This window comes from Protobothrops mucrosquamatus, unplaced genomic scaffold (genome assembly GCF_001527695.2).
Source record: "Protobothrops mucrosquamatus isolate PMUCROS unplaced genomic scaffold, P.Mucros_1.0 scaffold1498, whole genome shotgun sequence".
In the NCBI taxonomy this organism is placed as follows: Eukaryota; Metazoa; Chordata; class Lepidosauria; order Squamata; family Viperidae; genus Protobothrops; species Protobothrops mucrosquamatus.
The window spans coordinates 52,715-75,982 of NW_015387672.1; the positions used below are offsets into that span (position 1 = coordinate 52,715).

The 23,268-nt window shown below is 37.6% G+C and overlaps 3 protein-coding genes across 3 annotated transcripts in view; 1 reads left to right on the forward strand and 2 right to left on the reverse strand.

The window, feature by feature from the left end:
• Positions 1 to 475: 475 nt before the first annotated feature.
• ISCA2 (iron-sulfur cluster assembly 2) lies at positions 476 to 7,266 on the reverse strand. Its single transcript, XM_015822201.1, has 4 exons — positions 7,196 to 7,266; positions 3,371 to 3,536; positions 1,706 to 1,821; positions 476 to 1,086 (listed from the first exon to the last, which is right to left on the reverse strand). The coding sequence occupies exons 1-4, from the start codon at positions 7,258 to 7,260 to the stop codon at positions 912 to 914; spliced, it is 522 nt and encodes a 173-aa protein (XP_015677687.1). The 5' UTR covers positions 7,261 to 7,266; the 3' UTR covers positions 476 to 911.
• Positions 7,267 to 13,103: 5,837 nt separating this feature from the next.
• Positions 13,104 to 20,360, forward strand: NPC2 (NPC intracellular cholesterol transporter 2). The gene is made up of 4 exons (XM_015822209.1): positions 13,104 to 13,284; positions 18,645 to 18,752; positions 19,358 to 19,530; positions 20,256 to 20,360. The coding sequence occupies exons 1-4, from the start codon at positions 13,104 to 13,106 to the stop codon at positions 20,340 to 20,342; spliced, it is 549 nt and encodes a 182-aa protein (XP_015677695.1). The 3' UTR covers positions 20,343 to 20,360.
• Positions 20,361 to 21,180: 820 nt separating this feature from the next.
• LTBP2 (latent transforming growth factor beta binding protein 2) overlaps positions 21,181 to 23,268 on the reverse strand; it is a 126,256-nt gene continuing 124,168 nt past the window's right edge. Inside the window, exon 33 of the mRNA XM_029285310.1 lies at positions 21,181 to 22,768. Coding sequence (XP_029141143.1) covers positions 22,608 to 22,768 — 161 coding nt within the window. The 3' untranslated portion in view covers positions 21,181 to 22,607. The remainder of the gene's footprint in view (positions 22,769 to 23,268) is intronic.

Here is a 23,268-nt window from a genome sequence, read left to right on the forward strand (position 1 = left end):
CTCCGAAAGTTCTTCACCGATTGCTTTGAAATTTTGACACAACGTTGCATTCGAATATGCGCGTGTTTTTATATACCTACTATTATATAGATGTCACACCTATGACAGGTAAAAACATGCTTTTTTGAAAAACAGCACCATCTGTTGGACGTAAAAGCAATACACGCTACAATTTTACGATTCCATTTCAATGTTTCCGATTGCATTGTTAAATTGAATTTTGATAGATTTCGATTTATTTTCATTTTGATTTAATTATTTCGTGTGACATTGCGTTGGAATTGACCTGTGTCCAGACTGAGCCACAGCAACGCATGGCCGGGTACAGCTAGTCAGGTAATAAATACAAGAGCTAGCTAGCTAACCAGTGGGGGATGGGGTGGGATGCTTGTAGAGAATACTTTACTGTAATCAAGAATTTGAGTAAACTATATTATGCAGACAACCTCTCCTGTCCCTTCATCAAAACCCTGGTGATATTTCCATGCTGGCATGCCTGTTTATTATTGTATACTGAGCCTCAGTTCAACCTCATACAGAAATCATTCTTGACTATGCAAACCATATTCACACAAATCTCACTATATAGCACTGTAAACAACTAGAAGATTTTAAAATAAAAAAAATCAGAAAAGATTTTAATAAATAAATAGTTCATGACATTACAGCAGAAGGCGATTGCTTAGATCTGTCCTCTAAAGCAAAGACTTGAAACTCACAGAGACTAAATGAGATTAATTTGTTTCATATTCAGTCTTGGATAAATCAGTTCTTGACTGAGTCTTGCCTAAGATAGTTTCTTTTATCATGCAGTACAACAGACTAAACCAGTTATTCAGCTGAACTGGAGAACAGGAAAAAACAACACAAGAAATTTTTCTTCATCATTCAGTCCACATGGAGTAGTTCGATCAGAGTTTAACCGAGAAAGATGATCCACAAGAACAACCTTGTTCTGCCTGTGGATTGTTCACTACTTGGAACGAGCTGCGAATTAGCTCCTGGTTGAAGTCCACCATTGCTCCTTTCACAAAGCTTAAGCTGTCCAAGTCCACAACCACTCTGGCACCGTCTTTCTCAAAAACTCTGGAAAAGGAGCACAGATAATATGTCATGGTATTTGCACAAATCTAAAATACATGTAGCTTTAAACTCCAGTTCACTATAGTTCCACTCCAGTTCATGTGTAAACAAACATTCAAAGGAGGCTGGGAATCTTTTAGGAATCTTGTCCAATTACCTAAATTTTGTTTATGATTTGTTTTTGCATTATTTTTAATTGTTTTGAGTCATCTAAAGATACACATTTAGAAATGAATATTTCATAGCGATATAAAGGCTACCTGAATAGAGCTCTGGAAAGAGAGCTCAAAATAACTTGAGTCTCCTCCATCCAATTTCATCCACCAGTCTCACCCTATGAAGTAGAATAGGCTGAGAAAGAACAAGTGGCCCAAAGTCACCCAATGGTGTCCCACAATTGTGTAGGGACTTGGCTCTGGTGGATCCAGGTCCAATACTCACCCCCCCTATAATTAAATATATGTTGCTCTAAACCCTGGAAATGATATGTATATGTTCAACAGCAGAGAACAGTAAAATATGAATTTGGGAACAAAGGAATTGTTATTCAACCACCATCCTTCTTTTTCCACAGTTCTATAATTCTCTCATCTGTCACACACAGTGTAATCTGTGCACTCACCTGTCATCAGAATTGACAACTGTATCCAAGGAAAATTTGTATTGGAAACCTGAACAACCACCTCCTTCTACCTGCAGCCTGAGAAACTCAGACCCTATTGCAATCTCCAACAGCCTCTGTCAATAAAGAAAGGCAAACATTTGTTAACCATGTTTATTATCCATTTGAATTAAATTATTAATGGCTTCAAAGGAATGGTGAGCACAAAAACAGAATTCAGGTATAGAAATTATGCCAGCATTTTTTTGCCACATGTTCTATGTGCCTTATCTATCTGAAAGTCTCACTGTAGAAACACATAGTAGAATCAACCTGTCTAATCCTTTGTTGCTTCTAACTAAAATCAAGCTTAACTTGTTCCTCTGTTTTATCAGTTGAATCAAACATTTGTGGTAGTTGAAGCAATTAGGACAAAACGAATGACGTTTATTGTAGTTTATTCAGAAATGTCAAGAGGTTTGTTTGAGAGAGCATACTAACACAAGTGTATGGCTTATATTTATACTGTGCAATAAACATCTAGGTTACCCCTAGAAGGTTATACTTCCTCAAAGCATTCTTTGATTTCGCAAAGTGTTAACAAAGTTCCTCTTTATTCTTAAGCATGCAATATAGGTAGTCCTTGATTTACAATCATTTGTTAAGTAGCCCTTCAAAGTTACAACGGCACTAAAAAAAATGACTTATGACATTTGATCGTTGCAACATCCCCCATGGTCATGTGATTAAAATTCAGATGCTTGCAATTGACTCATATTTATGACGGTTACAGTGTCCCAGGGCCATGTGACCACTTTTTGCAGCCTTCTAACAGGCAAAGTCAATGGAGAAGCCAGATTCTCTTAACAACCATGCTGCTCACTTAATAATTGCAGTGATTCACTTAACAACTGCTAAGAAAGGTCATAAAATGGGGCAAAACTCACTTAACTATCTTGCTTAGCAACATAAATTTGGGGCTCAACTGTGGTCATAAGTCAAGGACTACCTGTATTATATTTAACTTTTTCTTAGCCTCTGCTAAAACAAACCTTTTGAAACTTGTATCCTTAGAGATTGTAATTAAGTAATTAAGTAACTAAAAATTGCACAGTTACCCCAGTTACACATAACTACACACAATTTCATATAGTTATATACATAGTTTATATTGTGGCTATGCTGCACAGGCATTCCATTCAGCATCCAAAGTGGGTAAGAACACTCTAGATGTGATTTAGGAATGTATCTGTTGGCTACTCCTTATAGAGGGCATGGTAGCCATGTAGTTCAGGAAAATAAGTATTCCTGTTAACCTAAATACATTACTTTCCTGAGTTTCTGCTGGCTGCTGGCTAAGGCATGCTGGCTGAGGAATTCTGGGAGTTGGAAGTCCACAAGTCATAAAAGGAACAAGTTTGAAGACCCCTGCCCTATTAAAATGCTAAGGACCAATGCCCCTGCAAAAATCCAAATAATCCTTGCTGTATTCAAATGTAAAATATTGCATACTTCTAATTTGTACCCTTTGAATTGAGTCAAACGTACATTTCGTTTACACCTATATTTCTCTATGACAGATTCATAAAATGGTGTACCGCACGGGCACAGCAATCAGCAGTCTGTACTGTACTCCTGGAGACATCCAATGGCTACATAGGTCTGGAGACCTCCAGGGAATCATACCTTTATGCAGCTCTCACTGAGATAGATCTGCCCATTACTAGAATAAATTTGGGTCTCTCCAGAGGCAGAGGACGCTATCCACTGTGTTCTTATCCTTGACATACAAGCTCTGTTTTTCATGGTACAGAATGGACTTCTCATTAACTGCCAGATAGCAAGAGAACAGCTACATGGAAAAGATAAGAATGGAATGTCCTTGTTAGGCCAAAAAATAAAAATTAGACTGATAATACAAAAACTGATGACAGTACAAAAGTTATGAAGAAAGGAGATAAGACAAATATAAACAAGAAGCTCGAAACCTCAGGGTCAGCTAGCAAACAGCGACTGGAACTGCTAGAACTATGGTCTGAGTGCTAAAGTTGTAGACCAGTGTTTCTCAACCTTGACAATTTTAAGGCATGTGGACTTCAACTCCCAGAATTCCACAGCCAGCATTGCTGGCTGTGGAATTCTGGGAGTTGAAGTCCACATGCCTTAAAATTGTCAAGGTAGAGAAACACTGTTGTAGACTCTTAAAAAGCATCAGTGACACTATTTTGATGGGTAGACATCTGATAAAAACTCTGATGATAAAAAAGATGAAACATTTATTGTGATGCAAACCTCAGCCTTTTATACATCCTTTCCATAGAATTTTTAATGAGTATTTATTGTAATATAAAATACAAATGAAAATATAGATCAGAAGAAAAAGGGGAAAAGAGCACAAGGAAAAAAAAGAAAAGGAAAGAAAAAGAAAACCAGTGATCTCCAACTCTTTTCAGTGCAGGAGAATACAAAATACAGTTAGAGCCCCATTTTTTTGTTTTACATTTCTAATATTTCTATAACTTTTCTATATACCTGAATCCTGACATTGGATGCAAGTGTCATTTCTACTGTTCTGATGCAAAATAAATTCTTTTCTTGGATAACATTACAAATGCTGTTAAATTGTGGGGGTTTGTATATCTTTCTGTGTGAGAAAGAAGGTACAAGGAAAGCAAATGACACGAATTTCTTGTTTGCTTGTCATCTATTTAATAGGAAAGGGAAAAGGAATTGAGGTAAGGATCCTTTCACTTTAGGTAAAAGAAAATAACTGCCATAACTGTACTCTGAGGCAGGACAAGAAGCAACAGATGGAAATAACCAAAGAGAGAAGCAACCTAGAACTAAGGAGAAATTTTCTGACAGTTAGAACAATTAATCAGTAGAACAACTTGCCTCCAGAAGCGGTGAATGCTACAATACTGGAAGTTTTTAAGAAGAGACTAGACAGCCATTTGTCTGAAATGGTATAGGGTTTCCTGCTATTATTATTATTATTATTATTATTATTATTATTATTAATCATAGCACAGTCAGCCAGATGTTCAGACTGGATTTGGCATTTTGTCTACCTATCGAGTCCTTATCAAGGACCTGGGATAGGCAGATGTGGATGTTTGATGTTATTACAAATATCGTCGCATTATTATTATTATTATTAAAATCTAAACTGCTGTGTTCAGTGATATGATGTTCAAGCAGTAGTTAAACATCAGTAGGTTTGGGAATAACTCATCAAAGGGCTATGTGTATTCCGGGATGAATTCATTTTATGCATTTCCTTCTCTGTTCTTCTTCCTATATTTATTCCACAAAGAAGGCCTTTTATAATTAAGAATTGGTGAACTTATTTGCTTTGTAAGTAAACTTGGAGGAAGTCATAGCTATCTTTTTTTCAACAGTTATAAAATTATTGTAACAATATCTGTGATACGAGGATAACTTGTTGCCTATAATAATTTCATCACAATTTTAATAATTTTCCTGAAATAAAGTGGATCCCTATGAACATTAGAGAGAGAATTGTATACTACTGACTGAAATGAGCAGTGATTTTTTTTATCTGTTCTCTCTCACTGGACAACCTCAGATACATCAAAAACCAAACAGCAATCTTCAGTTATTTCTTCTACAGGAAGTCCTTGACTTACAACTGTTTGTTTAGTGACAGTTCAAAGTTACAATGGTACTGAAAAATGTGACTTATGACTGTTTTTTATAGTTACAATCTTTGCAGCATCCCCATGATCATGTAATCAAAATTCAGATCCTTGGCAACTGATTCATATTTATGACAATGGCTGTGTTCCAGGATCATGTGATCACCGTTTGTGATCTTCTGATGACCATAGTCAATGGGGAAGTCAGATTCACTTAACCAGGTTATTAATAACCAGTGATTCACTTAACTGTGGCGAGAAAAGTCATAAAATGGGGCAAAACTCACTTAACAAATGTCTCATTTGACAACAGAAATTTTGGGCACAATTATGGTTATAAGTTGAGGACTACCTATAGTGTGCTGCTGTAATTATCCATATGACTTGATTTTGCTACTCTTAGCCTCAATACCATCTTCAGACAGTGAAATCTATAAGGTTAATAGTACAAAAGAATGCATGGTTTTCATCTGCTGTGTTTCTATTTTTCTTAAATCTCTTTTGTACTTCCCTGTACTATTTGATGTTTCAAAACACCATCTTCGTGAGGAAGTAATATTACAGTTCAGTGTACAGATAGTCCTTGACTTAAGACCACATTAGAGCCCAAAATTTCTGTTGCTAAGCGAAACATTTGTTAAGTGAATTTTGCCCCACTTTACAATCTTTCTTGTCAGTTGTTAATGAATCTTTGCAGTTGTTAAGATAGTAACATGGTTATCAAGCGAATTGGGCTTCCCCATTGACTTTGCTTGTAAGGGGGTAGCAAAAGGTGATCACATGACCCTGGGACACTGCAACAGTCATAAATGAGACAGTTGCCAAGCTTCTGAATTTTGATCACATGAACATGAGAATAATAGTCGTAACTGTGAAAAACGGTCATAAGTCACTTTTTCAGTGCTGTTGTAACTTTGAATGGTCATTACATGAACTGTTATAAATCAAGGACTATCTGTATAGTCTTCCTGTGAGTCAGTCCTTTCAGCCATAGATTTAAAAATTTTAATGTATTTTGTCTAGAATATTGAAATTAAAAGCACTACAATTCATTTCACTTCATTTTAAAAACCAACAAGCATAGAAATAGATCTGAAACAAAATTTTATATAGCCAGAAAAAAATGAAATGAAAAAAAAATTGCACTGAAAGTACAATTCTATGAATGACACTATTGTTATAAAAAATATCTGCAAAACAGAAGAGGCGAACAATTTTGCATTTGGCTAAGTTAACCTAACGATGGCTTAATTTTTCAAAGCACTGACTGAATTGGCAGTATGTAAAATAAGGAATTAACTATAATTGAGTTAATATCTTTGTCTCAAGTTACAGGAGAACTGCTATCTTAGAATCTTTCAGATCTTACTGCATCTACATTTCGCCACATTTTAATTAATACAGAGAAATAATTTAAAGACTCAGAACGCTGCAAAACACTTCGCTTAGTCAATTTTGTACATAGCAGAACATACGCATTGCATTATAAAAGCTTGGATTTTCAGGAAGATGTAACTAACGGGGTCAAGCTTTATGGATTTTAGATCAATTGCTTCTATTAAGAAACAATTTCTTGCCTGAGATCCCCCTAGCCCCCAAGGTACACTTTTGAAGTGAAAAGCCAGACCAATGGGGTTCAAAAGCAGGGACAAAAATGTCTAAATCCTTCCTAGGGCTGCCTTTTGACTGCTTAAGAACGAGTTATTATGACTCACGAACTGGAAAGGCTGCCTACACGATGTGAAATATTGAAAAAAGAAGTTAACACCTCTCCCCCCCACCTCCATCATATCAAGGCTGGAGGGAGTACTGTAGTTAACACATCAACTCCGCACACAAATAAAAATCCCACCTGCTCCGCCTGCAAGAGCTCAGCACCCTAAAACTACCGAGAGCAGCCAGCGCCGCCATCTTCATTATTTCTTTCACGTCGTTATTGGTGGAAATGTATCGTAAAGCTTCGTCACGCCAAACGCCAATTGGTCCGCGGGACTGAAGAGACGGCCTCGCTAGGATTGAAAACCGCGGGGGGGGGGGGGAAATGGAGGTAGAGTCACGTGGTCAGAAGTGGAGGCTTTAGCCCAGTGTTTCTCAACCTTGACAATTTTAAGGCATGTGGACTTCAACTCCCAGAATTCCACAGCCAGCAATGCTGGCTGTGGAATTCTGGGAGTTGAAGTCCACATGCCTTAAAATTGTCAAGGTTGAGAAACACTGCTTTAGCCACTAATTCAATGAAGACGGTCTTTGCTGTTGCTTTGTTTTCCCTAACAATTTGTGTGATTGCTAAAAAAAAGCAATTTAAATCTATTCAGAACGTTTCTCTATTAAACATTTCTATCGAGATTTTTGTTAATCATTTTCTTCTTTTAGGATTGTCTGCAAATTACTAACTATTGCAGCATTACAAATAAATAGATGTTAATAGTTCTATCAATTCAATGCAAGTTCGATTGTCATCAGCTGGGTCACTCCTAGGATAGTGTAACAAATACAACCTGATAATACTGCACCTCTTTACTCTGAAATAAGTTTAATGGGACTTATTTTTGAAAGAGCATAGGCTCACAGCCTAATTTCAACAGTATACACTTATCACGAAAGGATAATAAGTGTATGTGCGCGTACACATTAATTTTCGATGCAAACTTTATACAGCTTTTCTGGCTTCCATGTTTCCAACAACATGAATGATGAGTAGCTTTAACCATTATCTTCAAATCAATTTTGACTCCTGGCACTCACCTGAACAAGTCCCTGTAGTTTTCTTGGCAAACTTTTTGAGAAGTGAATTGGCATTGCCTCCTTCCTAGGACTGAGAGAGAGCTTACCCAGAGTCACCCTTCTACTAGCTTCACTCATAGAATAGAATAGAATAGAATAGAATAGAATAGAATAGAATAGAATAGAATAGAATAGAATAGAAAGGGACCCTGGAGGTCTTCTAGTCCAGCCCCCTGCTCAAGCAGGAGAACCTATACCATCTCAGACAGGTGGTTGTCTAGTCTCTTCTTAAAAGTCTCCAGTGATGGAGCGCCCACGATTTCTGGGGGTAAGCTGTTCCACTGGTTGATTGTCTTCACTGTCAGGAAGTTTCTCCTTAATTCCAGGTTGCTTCTCTCCTTGATCAGTTTCCAGCCATTGTTTCTCGTCCTTCCCTCTGGTGCTCTGGTGAACAACCTGACCACCTCTGCCTTATGGCAGCCCCTCAGATACTGGAACACTGCTATCGTGTCTCCCCTATTTCTTCTTTTCTTTAGACTAGCCAAACCTAAGTCATGCAGCATTCTTCTTATGTTTTAGTCTCCAGGCCTTTGATCATCTTAGTTGCTCTTCTCTGAATTTTTTCCAAACTCTTAACATCTTTTTTGTGACATGGTGACCAAAATTGGCTGCAGTATTCCAGGTGTGATCTTACTACTAGGGCTTTGTAAAGCGGTACTAGTATGTGTGATCTTGATTCTATGCCTCTGTTTATACAACCCAGGATTGTATTAGCTTTTTTGGTTGCTGCTGCACACTGCTGGCTCATAGTCAAGTGATCATCCACTAGGACTCTAAGGTCCCTCCCACAATTACTGTTTTTAAGCCAGGTCTCGCCCAATCTGTATTTGTGCCTTTGGTTTTTCCTGCCTAAGTGTAAGACTTTGCTTTTCTTCACATTCAAACTCATTTTTGTGGATAGGGCCCATTGCTCGAGTTTGTCAAGATCTTTTTGGATCCTGAGTTTGTCTTCTGAGGTATTGGCTACTCGTGACAGTTTGGTATCATCTGCAAATTTGATGAGTTCCCCTTCAATTCCCTCATCTATGTCATTTATGAAGATATTGAAGAGTACTGGGCCTAAGACAGAACCTTATGGCACCCCACTGCTAACTTCTCTCCATGTGGATGTAGTCCCATTGAGGACTACTAGCTGAGTACGGTTTATCAGCCAGTTACATATCCATCTGGTGGTGATGTTGTCTATTCCACCTTTTGCTAGCTTAGCAATTAGTAGGTTGTGGTCTACTTTGTCAAATGCCTTACTAAAATCCAAGTATACTATGTCCACTGTGTTTCGCTAGTCTATTACTTTAGTCACTTTGTCGAAGAATGAGATGAGATTAGTTTGGCATGATCTGTTTTTAATAAATCCATGCTGCTACTAGATATGACTTTGTTTGCTCTCCTGCTCACTGCAGAGTTTGTCTCCCAGTTGATATCTGGATAGTTGAAGTCTCCCATTACTACTATGGTATGCTTCCTGCATACATTTGTTAACTGGTTGGCAAAGAGATCATCTATTTCTTCTGATTGGTTGGGTGGCCTGTAATATATACCTATGGTAATGTCACCTTTTTCTCTTTTATATTGACCCATATACATTCTGGAGAGATTTTGTCTTGGATCATGTGCATTTCTGCAGATATGTAATGTTCTCTTACATATAGTGCAACTCCCCCTTCTCTTTTTGTAGACCTGTTTCTTTTGAACAATTTGTATCCATCCATCAGTCCATTCCATTCATGGGTTTCATCCCACCAGGTTTCTGTTATGCCAACTATGTCATACCCTCCCTCATGTACTATTGCTTCTAGTTTGCCCTGTTTGTTCCCCAAGCTTTGGGCATTTGTATATACACATTTAAGACTTTTATGCCTGTCCATGGGAGTGTTTCCTGTATATCCTGATCGTTGTTTGAGTTTTTCTTTTTTTTCATCACTGCCTACCTGATTGTTTGATTTGTTTTCTTGGGATTTGCGATTGGTTTTGGGTTCTAGAGATTCTAGAGATTGGTTACCCTTCCCCCCTCAGTTTTAGTTTAAAGCCCTCCTGATGAGTTGGGCCAGTCTTTTTCCAAGTATATTTTTGCCTGTTTTCGTGAGGTGTAGCCCATCCCTTGCCAAGAATCCTTTGTGTAGAAAATGCAGTCCATGATCCAGGAAACCAAAGTTTTCTTGGCGACACCAGGGCAGGACTAGAATTCATGGCTCCTGGTTTTTAGCTTGATTCCACTATGCTATACCAAACTGGCTCTCACTGTATAGAGGTACAGTAGTCCTCTTTTAAAACAGGAATATTCTAATTCTACTTTAAGAAACATGCTTACCCTGGAAGAGAACCTATATCCTTTTTGCATTCAGGGAAATCCTCAAGATGATCTTGCTTTAATGGGCCACTGGCCTTAGAATAGCTTATAGGGTGTATTATTTGTTTTCTAATTATTTACTTATATTCTTATATTGAATATAAGAATTTTAGTTAATTACTTATTTTTAATTTTGTATATATTCCATTGTTGTTTTGCTCATGTACACTGCCCAGAATCAAAGAGGTTGATTTATAAATGCTGTTAAATAAATGAATCAATCAGCCACTGAATTTGCCATAATAAATCATAAATGGGTAAGCACAAATGCTGGGTTACAATGTGGTTGACTCAATGTTTTGGCAAACCTAGTCAGTTTTACTAATTTATAAGATAATAAATAGTTGCTTATGCAAGTAGGTTAATTTGGTCATTTGGGAATAAGTTGATTATAGATTAAGTTCTGGTACAAATTCAGCTAGTTATGAGAAAAACTTTGTCACAAATTCATCCTTGGCAAGTGAACCTTAATTTTGTGCTTACATTTCTTAAGCTCAGTGCAAGCTTTCTTTATCTAGGTGAAAGGGATATATGCTGAACATTTTGGATGACCCTCAAGTAATCTGGTTATCGTATTTGTGAAAAAGACAGGGCAAGATGCCCATGCTTGTCCAAACAAAGAAGGATTTCTAACCTTGTGAATTAAGCTAAAGGTTTTCAGAAGCTAAACACTGGCAGCAACGTCCAAATGACTGACTCAGGACAACCAATGCATTTTAATGGAGACACTGTGTAGGCCAAATCCATTGAAAGTAGTTCAGAAAGAAACAGATCTACAGAGAAACCACTCATTACGCAAGTCTGCATCACTAGTAATTCCAGCCGTGCAACTTCAGTCCACGGGTTGCCTTTAGTTGCAACACACCAGACAATATTGATGTGCCTTTATTACCAGAACATTTTCCTCAAGTGCCAATTTAACCTTATATAGGTAGTCCTCAACTTATGACCACAAATGAGCCCAACATTTCTGTTGTTAAGTGAGACATTTGTTAAGTGAATTTTGCCCCACTTTATGACCTTTCTTGCCTTAGTTGTTAAGTGAATCACTGCAGTTGATAAGTTAGTAATCCTGTTGTTAAGTGAATCTGGCTTCCCCATTGATTTTGCTTGTCAGAAGGTTGCAAAAAGTGATCACATGACCCTGAGACACAACAACGGTCATAAATATGAACCAGTTGCCAAGCATCTGAATTTTGGTCAAATGATCATGGAGATGCTGGAAAGGTCATAACTTTGAAAAACAGTCATAAGTCACTTTTTTCAGTGCCCTTGTAACTAAACAAACCGTTGTAAGTAGAGGACTACCTGTAATTTACAGAAGGAAATTTAGTTGAATCTATGGTAGCAATAATAACAACAAATTCTAATGGCTTTTGTGAAATGATGCATGAACTCTACTTCATTAGCATATAAGCAATAACATTCTTCCTACTTGATACCACAGGTTGTCTGACCAGCCATGCATTTCTTTGCTTTTTCTCCTTACGTTTATATATTTGACAGAGATTTCTATAGACGTCCTGTTCTGATGAGCCTGGAGGTTTCAGGGAATTCCAGGAACAGGGAATTTTTATATTCAAATGAAAGGGCACAACATGGCATATCTGAACTATGCACTTTGCCTTTCCTCCCCAGCAATAAAACTGTAATTAACATGGCAGAAGGACCAGCTAAGGAGCACGTTGAGATACTCTAGCTCTGTATTATATCAGTTTTGGAATGAGTTAGTGGTGTGGAGATTCATGCATTGCACTTTTGTTTTGAAATAGCATAACTAAATTTCCAGTCTTTCTGAACAGAATATTCCTTCACAAAACAAAAGAAGCAAAATCTGCCACTTATCTTTGCTTCACTAGTTAACTTACTGCTGTACAGTCAGTACAAAGTTGCAGGCTACTTATACAGGTAGTCCTCGAGTTACGACCACAATTGAACTTAAAATTTGTTGTATTTGTTTATGAGTTGCCCCATTTTATGACTTCTCTTGCCACACTTCTTAAGTGAATCATTGCATTTGTTAAGTAACATGGTTGTTAAGTGCATCTGGCTTCCCCATTGACTTTGCTTGTCAGAAGGTCACAAAAGACGATCAGAGGACCCCAGGACATGTAACTGTCATAAATACGAACTAGTTGCCAACATTCTGAATTTTGACTATGTGACTATGGGGATACTGCAATGTCGTAAATGTGAAAAAATGGTTATAAGTCACTTTTTTCGGTGCTGTTTTGACTTTGAACGGTCACTAAAAAAACTGTAAGTCGAGGACTACCTGTACTTTGCGCAGCCAAGTATTTGTAGGGCTCGGTAATGCACAAAGTGTATGCTCCGTTGGAATCTCCAGCATTAAGCCAAGAAGTAGTTTGCGTGTTTGTATGTTTCATATATATATATGAAAGTTCAATGAGAAATGCACGAACACTTTGCCCGCGGAAATCCCCCATTTGACCCAACAAGGTTAAGCTCACGGAGCCCTGACCACCAAGACGCCGCGCTGACCGTGATTCTTCAGTCCTAATCAGGCGCCAGCTCGTCAAGGTCTAAAGCAGACTGGAAGGGAAGATAGGCCGAGTCGCATCAGGTGATTGGTTGTGAAGGGGCGGGCTTGGGCTGGGCTTCTTCTCACATGACCCAGCCGCTGGTGCATATTTTTCCGCCCGCTAAGCACCGGCTCCAGAGCAGTTCCTTGTTCTTCGGGTCTGCGCCACAGCGGATGAAAGGAGGAAAAATGTTGGCTGTTACCCTGCTTTTGCTTCTGGCCGTCGGCTCCGGGGTGTTGGCCGAACCCGTTAAGTTCGTTGACTGTGGTGAGTAATTCTTTTGCATTGTGACTGTTTTGGACCCTTTAACTTTAAGCACCACCCGAGAGTTGCCAACTCCTCCTCCTGCTCTTAGGGATCACATGGCATTGTGATGCTTGCAGTGATTCCTCCGGACAGAGAACTCTGGTGGATGATCTCTGTAGGCGGCTATGAAAGCGTGAGCGAGAAGCCTTGTGCCTAAGAGCAAAGCAAGCGCCCACCGTCACATTTTTCGGCAGCCCCAGAAAGTAATAAAGTAATAAAAGTAATAAAGAGACCAGAATCCCGAAGCGATTCTTCTCGAAGGAAGCTGGGGAATCTGTGATCAAATGGTTGTTTTGGGGTTCATTCTATTGTAGCAGGCGAGTTCATGAAGGAGTCCGGCTTCTTTCCATCTTTCCCCTAAAACCACTTTCACAAGTCAGTTTGCTCCAACTTAGAGCTACCTGTTGGAGGCTTCTTGTAGTCAGGACGTGCCAGTTATTGTACCTAACAGGGTTCAGCTTTGGTGTTTGCAAACTGCGTTAGATGGTCTCTCAATTTCATCTGCTACATCATAAATATATCACCCATCAGGTGATTTTTCCCTTAAGCCTGCTTCTCCCAAGTTTTAGGTTTTCTCTTCCAGGAATTACCAACTTGGAGCGAAAGTAGGAAAAATCCAGTTCGATAGAATCCATCTAATGCAGGAAAGATCATTGATAGTATTTTTATTTATAAATCACTAATGAAGAGCTAGAAACTATTATTTTATATATCCTTTATCTTCTAAAAATATGGAGTTTTTAATCTTTATTCACCTGTTGCTCAGGCTTAATGATAATGGTAGCTCAAACATGTTTGACTTTTGACATGACTTGAAATTTTCTAGCCAACATGAATGTATCTGAAGTTATACTAGAATGTAACTCAAATGTATCAGAAAAAAATTGCTCTTTGATTGTAACACTTTGAAACAGGATTATAAATAGCTAGTTTCTATGCCTTGAACTTTTTTCCCCAGCTCATATTATAGGAGCTGCAGCTGAAATTGTGAGCCCTCACTGGGTAGAGCCAAGGAACTAGCCCACAGTATGAGATTTTGTTCACTAGTGATGTTTTGACAGACATTTATAGGAAGAAAAAAGAGATATTTCATATAGAACAGCACATTTCTGATTCTAACCTATTTTTCTATTTTTATTTTTTTTTTGTAAATTCTAGCCTTTGGCAGAATGAATAATTGCTGTTTCTTAACTATAATTCCAAAACACCCAGTCTGATTTCTGCCACAGCCATGTTATATACAATGTCTTGCATAGAGATGATATATACATGCAGGAAGATCTGATGTGCAAAGCAGATTTGCATTTTGGCTAGGATTGCTAATACAGTTGCAGGCTTTTCTTTGAGACTGGAAGTATAGTTATTTCAATATAATTGGCCATTTGCCATCTCATTTTGTCGTCTTTGTCTACTTTTGAGAGTACTGATCTTCCGGGTCACTCAGATTCAAAATACAGCTATCTGCCTGATAAATCTGCATCAAGCTGTGAATGAATTTTGAATGGGTTAGTGGGAGTTTTTTCTTCTGATTTTCTCCCATTAAGTCCCCTCATGGGTGTCAAACTGCCAGCCCGCAGGCCGGATGTGTCACGCCAAAATTGCTCCCACCCCATTGCCGGCAATGGGAAAAAAGTCATGATACGTTGCAACATGTCACGTGACGTCGCAGGTTTGACACCCATACTCTAAACCATTGTTTCTCAACCTTGACAATTTTAAGGCATGTGGACTTCAACTCCCAGAATTCCACAGCCAGCAACAATTGTCAAGTTGAGAAACACTGCTCTAAACTGTTCCTGAACACTGAGGAGATTCTCAAAAACTGAAGGGGATTGGTGTGGAGGGTGGAAGGACAGGAAGGAAGCTGATGAAATCCTTCCTGCTAAAAGCTATTTCTTAAAGACAAAGCTATTTCATCCAGAGTTGGCTGCAATTATAAGATTTTATTTCTTTGTATCCTGCCTTTATTTTTACAAATAACTCAAGGTGACAAACATCCATCCCACCTTTGTCCTCCTAGTTTTCCTCATCTGTATTGAGGTGAGTTGAGCTGAGAGAGAGCAATTAGCCCAAAGTCACCCAGCTGGCTTTCATGGTTAGGACAGAATGTGAACTCACAATCTCCTGCTTTCTAGTCTGATGCCTTAACCACTAGACCAAACTTGGTCTCAGTTTATTCAAGTACATTTAGTACTTTACTTCTGAATAGATTTATGTACAATTTCATTGGAGGATTGTCTTATAAACACTAATAGGATGTAAACAAAAGATAATGTTCTGTTCTGAACTGGGGAAGCCTCATATCATGGATTATTGGAATGGGCTGTCCTTGAAGACTACTCAGAAAGCACAAGTAGTACAGAATGCAGTGAATGGGCAACGTTGCCATATCTTGTTTTGTCTGTGTGACCTCACTGCTTTGTGAGCTGCACTGCTTACCTGCTGGTGTTGTAGGTGCAATTCAAAGTTCTGGTTACTACTTATAATGCTCTTAATAGTACAGTGCCAGATTGTTTGTTGGACTGCCTATCTGCAGTTGTTTCTGCCATCCTAGTGTGATCAGGCAGAGCGGGCGTACCTCTGGGCCCCGTTACTTAAGCTACATCATCTTGTGAGGTCTAGAAGTAAGTCTTCTTTTTCATGGTTCTCTGAAATAATATCCCCCAGAGGTCCATACTATTTTTTGTATAAAAATAAACTTCAGGATTACATCTGATCTCACTAAAAAAAAATCTACTTTTTCATCTGACAGTTCAAATGGTTTATATGAGATTACCTCTAGAAACCACAAGAATCTTCTGAAGTGGTTTGGCTGAGCATGATTGGCTCAAACTCACCAAGTGAGCTCCACGACTTCACAACACCCTCAAGAGTATACTATGTTCATCATGACCTCACTGAGCTCACTTATGAGTAGCTCTTCAAAGTCCTAGATACGACATTTTCTGAATAGGAATTCTGTTATTCTGTCCCCGAATAGGAATATTCTAAAATTATCTGACAATTCAAATACAAACCCAGCAATTTCCTGTTTCAGTTGTATGCATAGCTGAGGCAGATAACAAAAACAGGCACTGATACATTAGTGATGCATCAGTCATATGAGGGTAAAAATCATATTCTGCAGGATACAAACAGCCGACTCACACATTCCTTCCATTTGCTATGGGTATGCTAGTATATTTAGGACACAGTAAAGTCATGAGGATTCATTTGCTAACAGTCACAGTGAGTTAATCTTGATTCTCTTCCTTCCTTTATTGTTTGTGCTAAAAAGCACCATGATGGTACTGAACAAATTATGCATACAAAAAGCATTTTGTACCATTATAACCTAAAAAAGAAAACCTGAGCTGAGGCTATGTAGATGAGGGATATACTATATAGATAAAGCAGTAGGCATGGTTTCCAGTGGTTAGATTATTGGGATCAAGCACTTTACCCTAAAAATGTCCTCTTTTTTCTTATAGATGTCATTAACTTTACAGGAGAAATGTGAACTCTGCACTTATGAATATTTGTTAGGGGTATCCTTAACATACGGTGGCCAAACTATTTTGACAGTAACAGTTCCTTGTAGTGGAAGAAGCTATTTGCCAGCACACCATTATTGATTTGGAGAGGGGGGCTAGCAGTTGGGAATAAATTAATGCCAAAGAGCAATAGGCCATCTGGAGATTTGTGGTTATATCTTTTTTCCAAGATTTGGTGATTAGTACTTACCTTAAATAATGCTTGATACTTACCATTGCCAATCTAGACAAATGGATACATAGATGGGCTATGGTAAGCCACCAGCATATCTTGAAATGCTGAATGGCCCCAAGATTGAATGGTTTTTTTAAAGGAGCAAACTTAGTACTTTAAGGTCCATGGATACTTAATGTCCACATTTCATCTCTTAAAACTCCTAAATGCCCTAATAATAATAATAATAATAATAATAATAATAATAATAATAATAATAATAATAATAATAATAATAAAGTTGGAAGGGACCTTGAAGGTCATCTAGTCCAACCCCCTGCTCAGGCAGGAAATAGGAATAGGTCTTGCTTGTTTTGAAGTGCAATTTTGGCATATTTCAACATGCTTGTGTTACTTAGTTTGAGCCTTTTAAATAGATATGTGATGAAAACAGGAAAACACTGTTTGCATGAAGCAAGATAATATTTAAGAAACTGTCCAAGAAACCTGAAGATTAATATCCTGATTTCATATCATTAATTTGTAAATACTGTATGTAAAAATCATATTTGTATAAAATCAGCATAGATAGACCTTGACTTACAACATTCATTTAATGACCATTCAAAGTTACAACAGCACTGAAAATGCCTTACAACCAGTCCACCCATTTATGCCCGTCACAGCATTCCCCCCATATCCATGTGATCAAAATGTATAGCTGCATATAAATATATAATATTTATTCTTGTATGTACAGTATGGAATGACAAAGATATATGTCAAGGATGATACACTATGTTCAATGTTTTTAATTTTGTATTCAATAAAATGTATAAATTAAAATAAAAATAAAAATTGGGTACTCGGCAACGGGCAGGTATTTATGATGGTTGCAGCAGCATCCTGGGGTCACATGATCACCATTTGCAACCTTCTCAGCCGGCTTCCAGCAAGGAAAGTCAAAAGGATGAAGCTGGACAAGCGTAGCAAAAAAGGTCACAAAATTGGGTGAGCACACTTAACAACCACCTTGCTTAGCAATAGAAATTCTGGTCCCAGTTGTGATTGTAAGTTGAAGACTATCCTGTATTTATCTTTTTTGATTTTACTCATGGATGTGTTTGTGAGTTTTAAATTGCTATACTTATTTGTGTTATTCTGTGACAAGAAGACAGTTACTACAATAGTATAATTTTAAGAATGAACTTTATTTAAAAACATTTTTTTTAAAATAAACTGATTTGGGTGACAATGCCCTTGCAAGGAATGTGGATTGTTGGTGCTTTTTATTTGGAGTAATAATATGACATGAACATGGGTGAAAATGCATTTTCATTAACCGTTACCTCTTGCTGGTCATGATTCATTCTGAAATAACTAGACGGATTTCCTAAAATTACTGGGTACAATTCTGAATCATTTTTATCGATTGCCTTCTGATTCTTGTTGTTTCTGCACTGCTTACGATTCTTCCTACCTTTTTAAATGATAAGCATGTCAATCATAGACAGATGACACTATACATGAATGTGTAAATATTTGCAAGGCCATGTCTGTTATTGTGGAATTTGACCAATTATACTAATCTAAGTGTTGCTTCAAAATTATGTGGTTCCATTCTTTCTGCACAGGTTCCAAAGATGGAAGTATTTTGGAGATTAATATTACTCCTTGTCCTGCACAACCTTGCCTTCTCCACAGAGGAGTGTCTTACAGCGTCAATGTTACATTTTCCAGTAGTAAGTATGACCTATTCATTTTGAAGTGCAAGATTAATTTCCCAAACAAAGCTTTTTCAGAACGTTTTCAGCATTCAAAGTGGGGTTATTTTCATTATCCCAAATGTCCTACATATAAGTGCATTCATTTAGAATAGTTATATAAGAGCAATTTTATATGAAACAATTTCACTGAGAATCATTATTAGCAATCAGCTATGTGTAGTTTTAATAGAGTTCATAGACAAAAATCCATGACAACCATATATAGAACATGATTGTCAATGTTTCTTTTGATGTTGTGTAACTCGGGAAAATTGCAAACGGCTGTGATTTTTCTAGTATGTGCACAATACAAAATGATAGCAACTACAGTTTTATATGCAGTGGATTTTATTTATGGAAGTGTTTTCTCTGTAGGAACCTCAGAAAAGGGAAGTAAAGCAGAAAATCTGTCATCGGTGAAACTTTCTAGTATTATAAATTATAAAGCAGTTGGCTTAATGGATAGGAAAGGACACAGTCTCGACATGGAATATTGAGAACACTTCCTCATTGTGAAATGTAGTATTGTAGTCTCCATTCCTTGTCCTATTGTTAAGATTAACCTCATTTTTCTTGCACAGAAATTGAAAGCCAAGGCAGCAAAGCAAAGGTGTATGGGGAAATAATACATGTGGATGTTCCTTTCCCACTTGACGAGCCTGATGGATGCAAGAGTGGGATCAAGTGCCCTATCCATAATGGTCATACTTACAGCTACTTGAACAAGCTGCTAGTAAAGAGCGAGTACCCATCTGTGAGTATCTTAGCAGACTGATTTCTGTACTTGGAGCTACTTTTCATGATTCTTCATCTCATTTATGAAATAGGATGCTCATAATTGACCATTTGGTCCTACTTTGGATGGTTTTGCAATGGTTTTTTGCAATGGGAATATTTAATTCTACAGAAAGAGGGTTCCATTCTCCAGGGAAAGACCATTAGTTCACTTATTTGTCTAACTTTGTGAAAGTACAATTTCTAAATTATATAGATTGTGGAAGATGATTTCATACAGTGCTTCTTTCCATGAAACCTTCCCACATTTAGAATATCAGCATATTGGGAGGAAACTTCACTGGGAACAAGGAATGGTTTCTATAACATGTTCAGCTATGTTTACCCTCGGCAGTCTGAAATGATACGGTCTCTGTAGTCATTTAGCTTATTATATTATGTATGTGCAATTGTGATTTCAGACCTCACAAAATAACAATCTCAGTTTTATCCCTCATAGCAAGGGATGCAAAATCTAACAGTTCTAACAAATATTCAAGGACATACATTTATTCAGAGAAAGAAATTTGCCATGTTGGCGAGGGAGTTATGAGTATGATCCCCACATTCAAACATATGAGATATGAAACCCATTTCAAGTTCAAGTTCATATGGCATATGGCATTTTGTAATTTTTTCCTCCAATAACCCCAAATCTTAATATCTGAGGATCAATTGTTTTCATTACTTTCCTTTTTTTTCTAGATGAAACTTATTGTCAAGTGGGAGTTATATGATGACGAAGAAGGATTATTATTCTGCTGGATGATTCCAGTTCAAATTACCAGTTAAAAAAGCCATTTAGCCCTCAAGAGTTACAGAGGATGGAAGGTGGGGTTTGATAAAGACAAGTAAAATATTTTGCTACACCAGGCGGTTCCTGTTTATCCTATGGTATCTGTGCAATAATTGTTCTCCGAGACATAGTCTAGATCAGTGTTTCTCAACCTTGACAATTTTAAGGCATGTGGACTTCAACTCCCAGAATTCCACAGCCAGCATTGCTGGCTGTGGAATTCTGGGAGTTGAAGTCCACATGTCTTAAAATTGACAAGGTTGAGAAACACTGGTCTAGATGAAGAACAAAATGGATAGCTAGAATAAAGAGTGGGTTGGTGGATATCTTGCTGTAACTCAGGGCAATGTTTTTATAATTGAAAGAAAATCTGTTTGGAAGATTTATATTGCTTGATAGAGAATATCTACCACAAAAATTATTTCTTCTAAAAAAAAAAAAAAAAAAACTGGCCCAGCAAAATTGATCACTGTGTTTCTATCTTTTCAGTGCCTCTTGTGGTCAGATGCTGGCTGCAAATTTCCATCTGCTTTCCCCCTTCCTCTTTATATTATGACCTAAATTATTTTTTAGAAATGAAGTTGCCATCTGGAGCCAAAACGAGACAGGATAGCCACTTTTTGTAACTAATTCTGTAGATATTATACTCTCAAATGCCAAACCAAATGGCACTTGATCTCTATGCAGAAATAATTTATGTTAATCACTTTGCACTATCTTGTAAGTCATTTAAAGTTGCTATGGGGTGAATTCCTAAATACAGTCAGCTTTTGTAACTGTTTCTAATAAACCAGCATAATTAAACTTTCTCTCTTTTTTTTGGCGATAATGAAATATTTGCTTATGGTAAAAAGATTCCTTCGAGTTGATTTTGACATCCAGTAATTACACAAACATATCCGTTTGGTTCTTTTGGCAGCAATATATAAATTGTTTGTATTGCCTCCTCCTGAGACATTCTTTCAATTTTTCAGTCAAGCCTACAGCCCTAGAAAATTAGATTGATCTTCCATCCAAGACTAGCCCTGCTTAGTTTTTTGGTACCAGCCACAGTTAGCTAAGTATAGTCTTCTAATACTCTAAAGAGTATCTTACATATGTGAATGATGGTGTGGCTGTGGATACTGCTGGGACTGAAAGATATACTGTCATATATAGAATGCTTTCATTTGCTCAATCTGTAAAAGTATTTTTTCCAAACTAGCCATCCCTCTTCTACTTGTTAAATCAACAAGAACCTATCTGGTTCTTCCCAAGAGTTTCCAGTTCTAAGCTTGGAAAGAGAAGGTAGAAACATATATGACCAACCACAGTCTATAAACCATTAGGCACAATTAAAAAAAACATATTTATTTAACATGTATTTTTTTTCCAATGGAAAGCTCTGCATTACTTTTTAAAACTAAAGAGCTATAACATTTCCCACTTCCCAAAGTAACATTCCAGCAATCACAGAAGGTGCAGTTGGATGTCCGTGGCTTGTGGTGAACAGAAAGCCCCAAAAGGCCAATGAAGTCCAAGCCACAATCAGACTATAAATAGTTGCTCTAACTCTGGAGGGCAAAATGTGTGCTGGGCTTGGATGTAGGTACTGTTTCTTTTGATTTGTTAATAAGGATAACTTTAAGGGAAGGTTATATAGATTCTTGGCTGGATTCAATTGGAAGCCAATTGTCCATTATCTGTGGAATGCGAATTTCCTTCAGCCGTGCTAAAAAGAGGTCATAATGCATTAGTAGCTGTGAGGCGGACACAAAGCTCAGACTAGTTCTGAAAAGACTAGAGTAAGGATTATAAGTAAATTTAGGAAGCAGCATTCTATGAATGGTAAAGAAATGTAAGATGACATGGGATAAGTGAGAAATTGGTACAATAAAGGGGTAAAGCCTTGTGAGAATAATTCAGGGGGCACAAATTTGTTCACCTATGATCTAAACAGAGAAACAAAAGATGAACAGGAAGGAGGGAGTGTACTGCTGGTTTATCCATCACAAATTAGTAACAAGGCCAAAAATCTCTGATAAAAATGGCATGATAGTTTTTCAAATGCACATACAGTATATGAAGATTGGGCCCTGAGTGTTTACACTGGCTGAAATAATGGTAATTGAACAGATCCATATGTTGAGTCTTTGCTTTCTGGGAAATAAAATGTTTTAAAGCTGCTGAATTCTCTGAAACGCTTTTCCGGCTGCACAGATTTCCAATTCTTGAAACAAATGGCTGAAAATGTTGCCTCCACTTCAACTCTTCTTTTACAATTATGCTGCCTCTGGATTTTGTGCAGTCTCTGGAATGCAGTGAGACTCCACTAAAGCACTGCCAGGTGAGCAAGTGCAGCGATAGGAGCCCTCTGTGTTTTCACAGGCATTACCTTTACAAAGAATCATGGAAGCATTTGCTACTTCACATTCATTGATATCTAATGAGGAAAGGGGAAAAAAGAACACTTTTCAGATCCAACAGCACAGGACCTTTCTCACATTCCTTTTAGTTTATAAGCTCATACCTAAATTGAAAAAGTGCTGGGTAAATATAAAAGCAATTACACTAAGCTCTGGTGCCATTCACCATCCTCTACACATGCCACTTTCTACTGGGATATAGATTCCTGGTAGGAAAGGCTGTGTTGTGCTTCCAGGGCAGGACTTGGATACAGTAATCCAGGTTCCTATTTAGCAGAAAGAGCCTATACAGTCAACAAAATAATATACATTCTAAAAGTAAATAAAGTAATACTCTTTCATCTTAAAGAGGATGGACTATAGGTCATTATGATTAGGATCTAAAAATACATAAGGTTGCTGCCTGCAAACACCAAGAAAGATTTTAAACAACAGTAGGCTTGTGAAATACACCATGGCTGTTCTTTGTATCTCGTTTAAACTGAAGGTGATTCAAAAGCTATCTGAAGTGAGCAGA

Excerpts from the sequence above, each read along its gene's own strand:
- ISCA2 (XM_015822201.1), bottom strand. The coding sequence starts at position 7,260 with ATGAAGATGGCGGCGCTGGCTGCTCTCGGTAGTTTTAGGGTGCTGAGC. Across the intron at positions 1,822-3,370 it reads TCAGTGAGAGCTGCATAAAG|AGGCTGTTGGAGATTGCAAT; the intron begins GTATGATTCCCT and ends CTTTATTGACAG. Across the intron at positions 1,087-1,705 it reads GTTGTCAATTCTGATGACAG|AGTTTTTGAGAAAGACGGTG; the intron begins GTGAGTGCACAG and ends CTCCTTTTCCAG.
- NPC2 (XM_015822209.1), top strand. The coding sequence starts at position 13,104 with ATGACCCAGCCGCTGGTGCATATTTTTCCGCCCGCTAAGCACCGGCTC. Across the intron at positions 18,753-19,357 it reads CAATGTTACATTTTCCAGTA|AAATTGAAAGCCAAGGCAGC; the intron begins GTAAGTATGACC and ends TTTCTTGCACAG. Across the intron at positions 19,531-20,255 it reads TAAAGAGCGAGTACCCATCT|ATGAAACTTATTGTCAAGTG; the intron begins GTGAGTATCTTA and ends TTTTTTTTCTAG.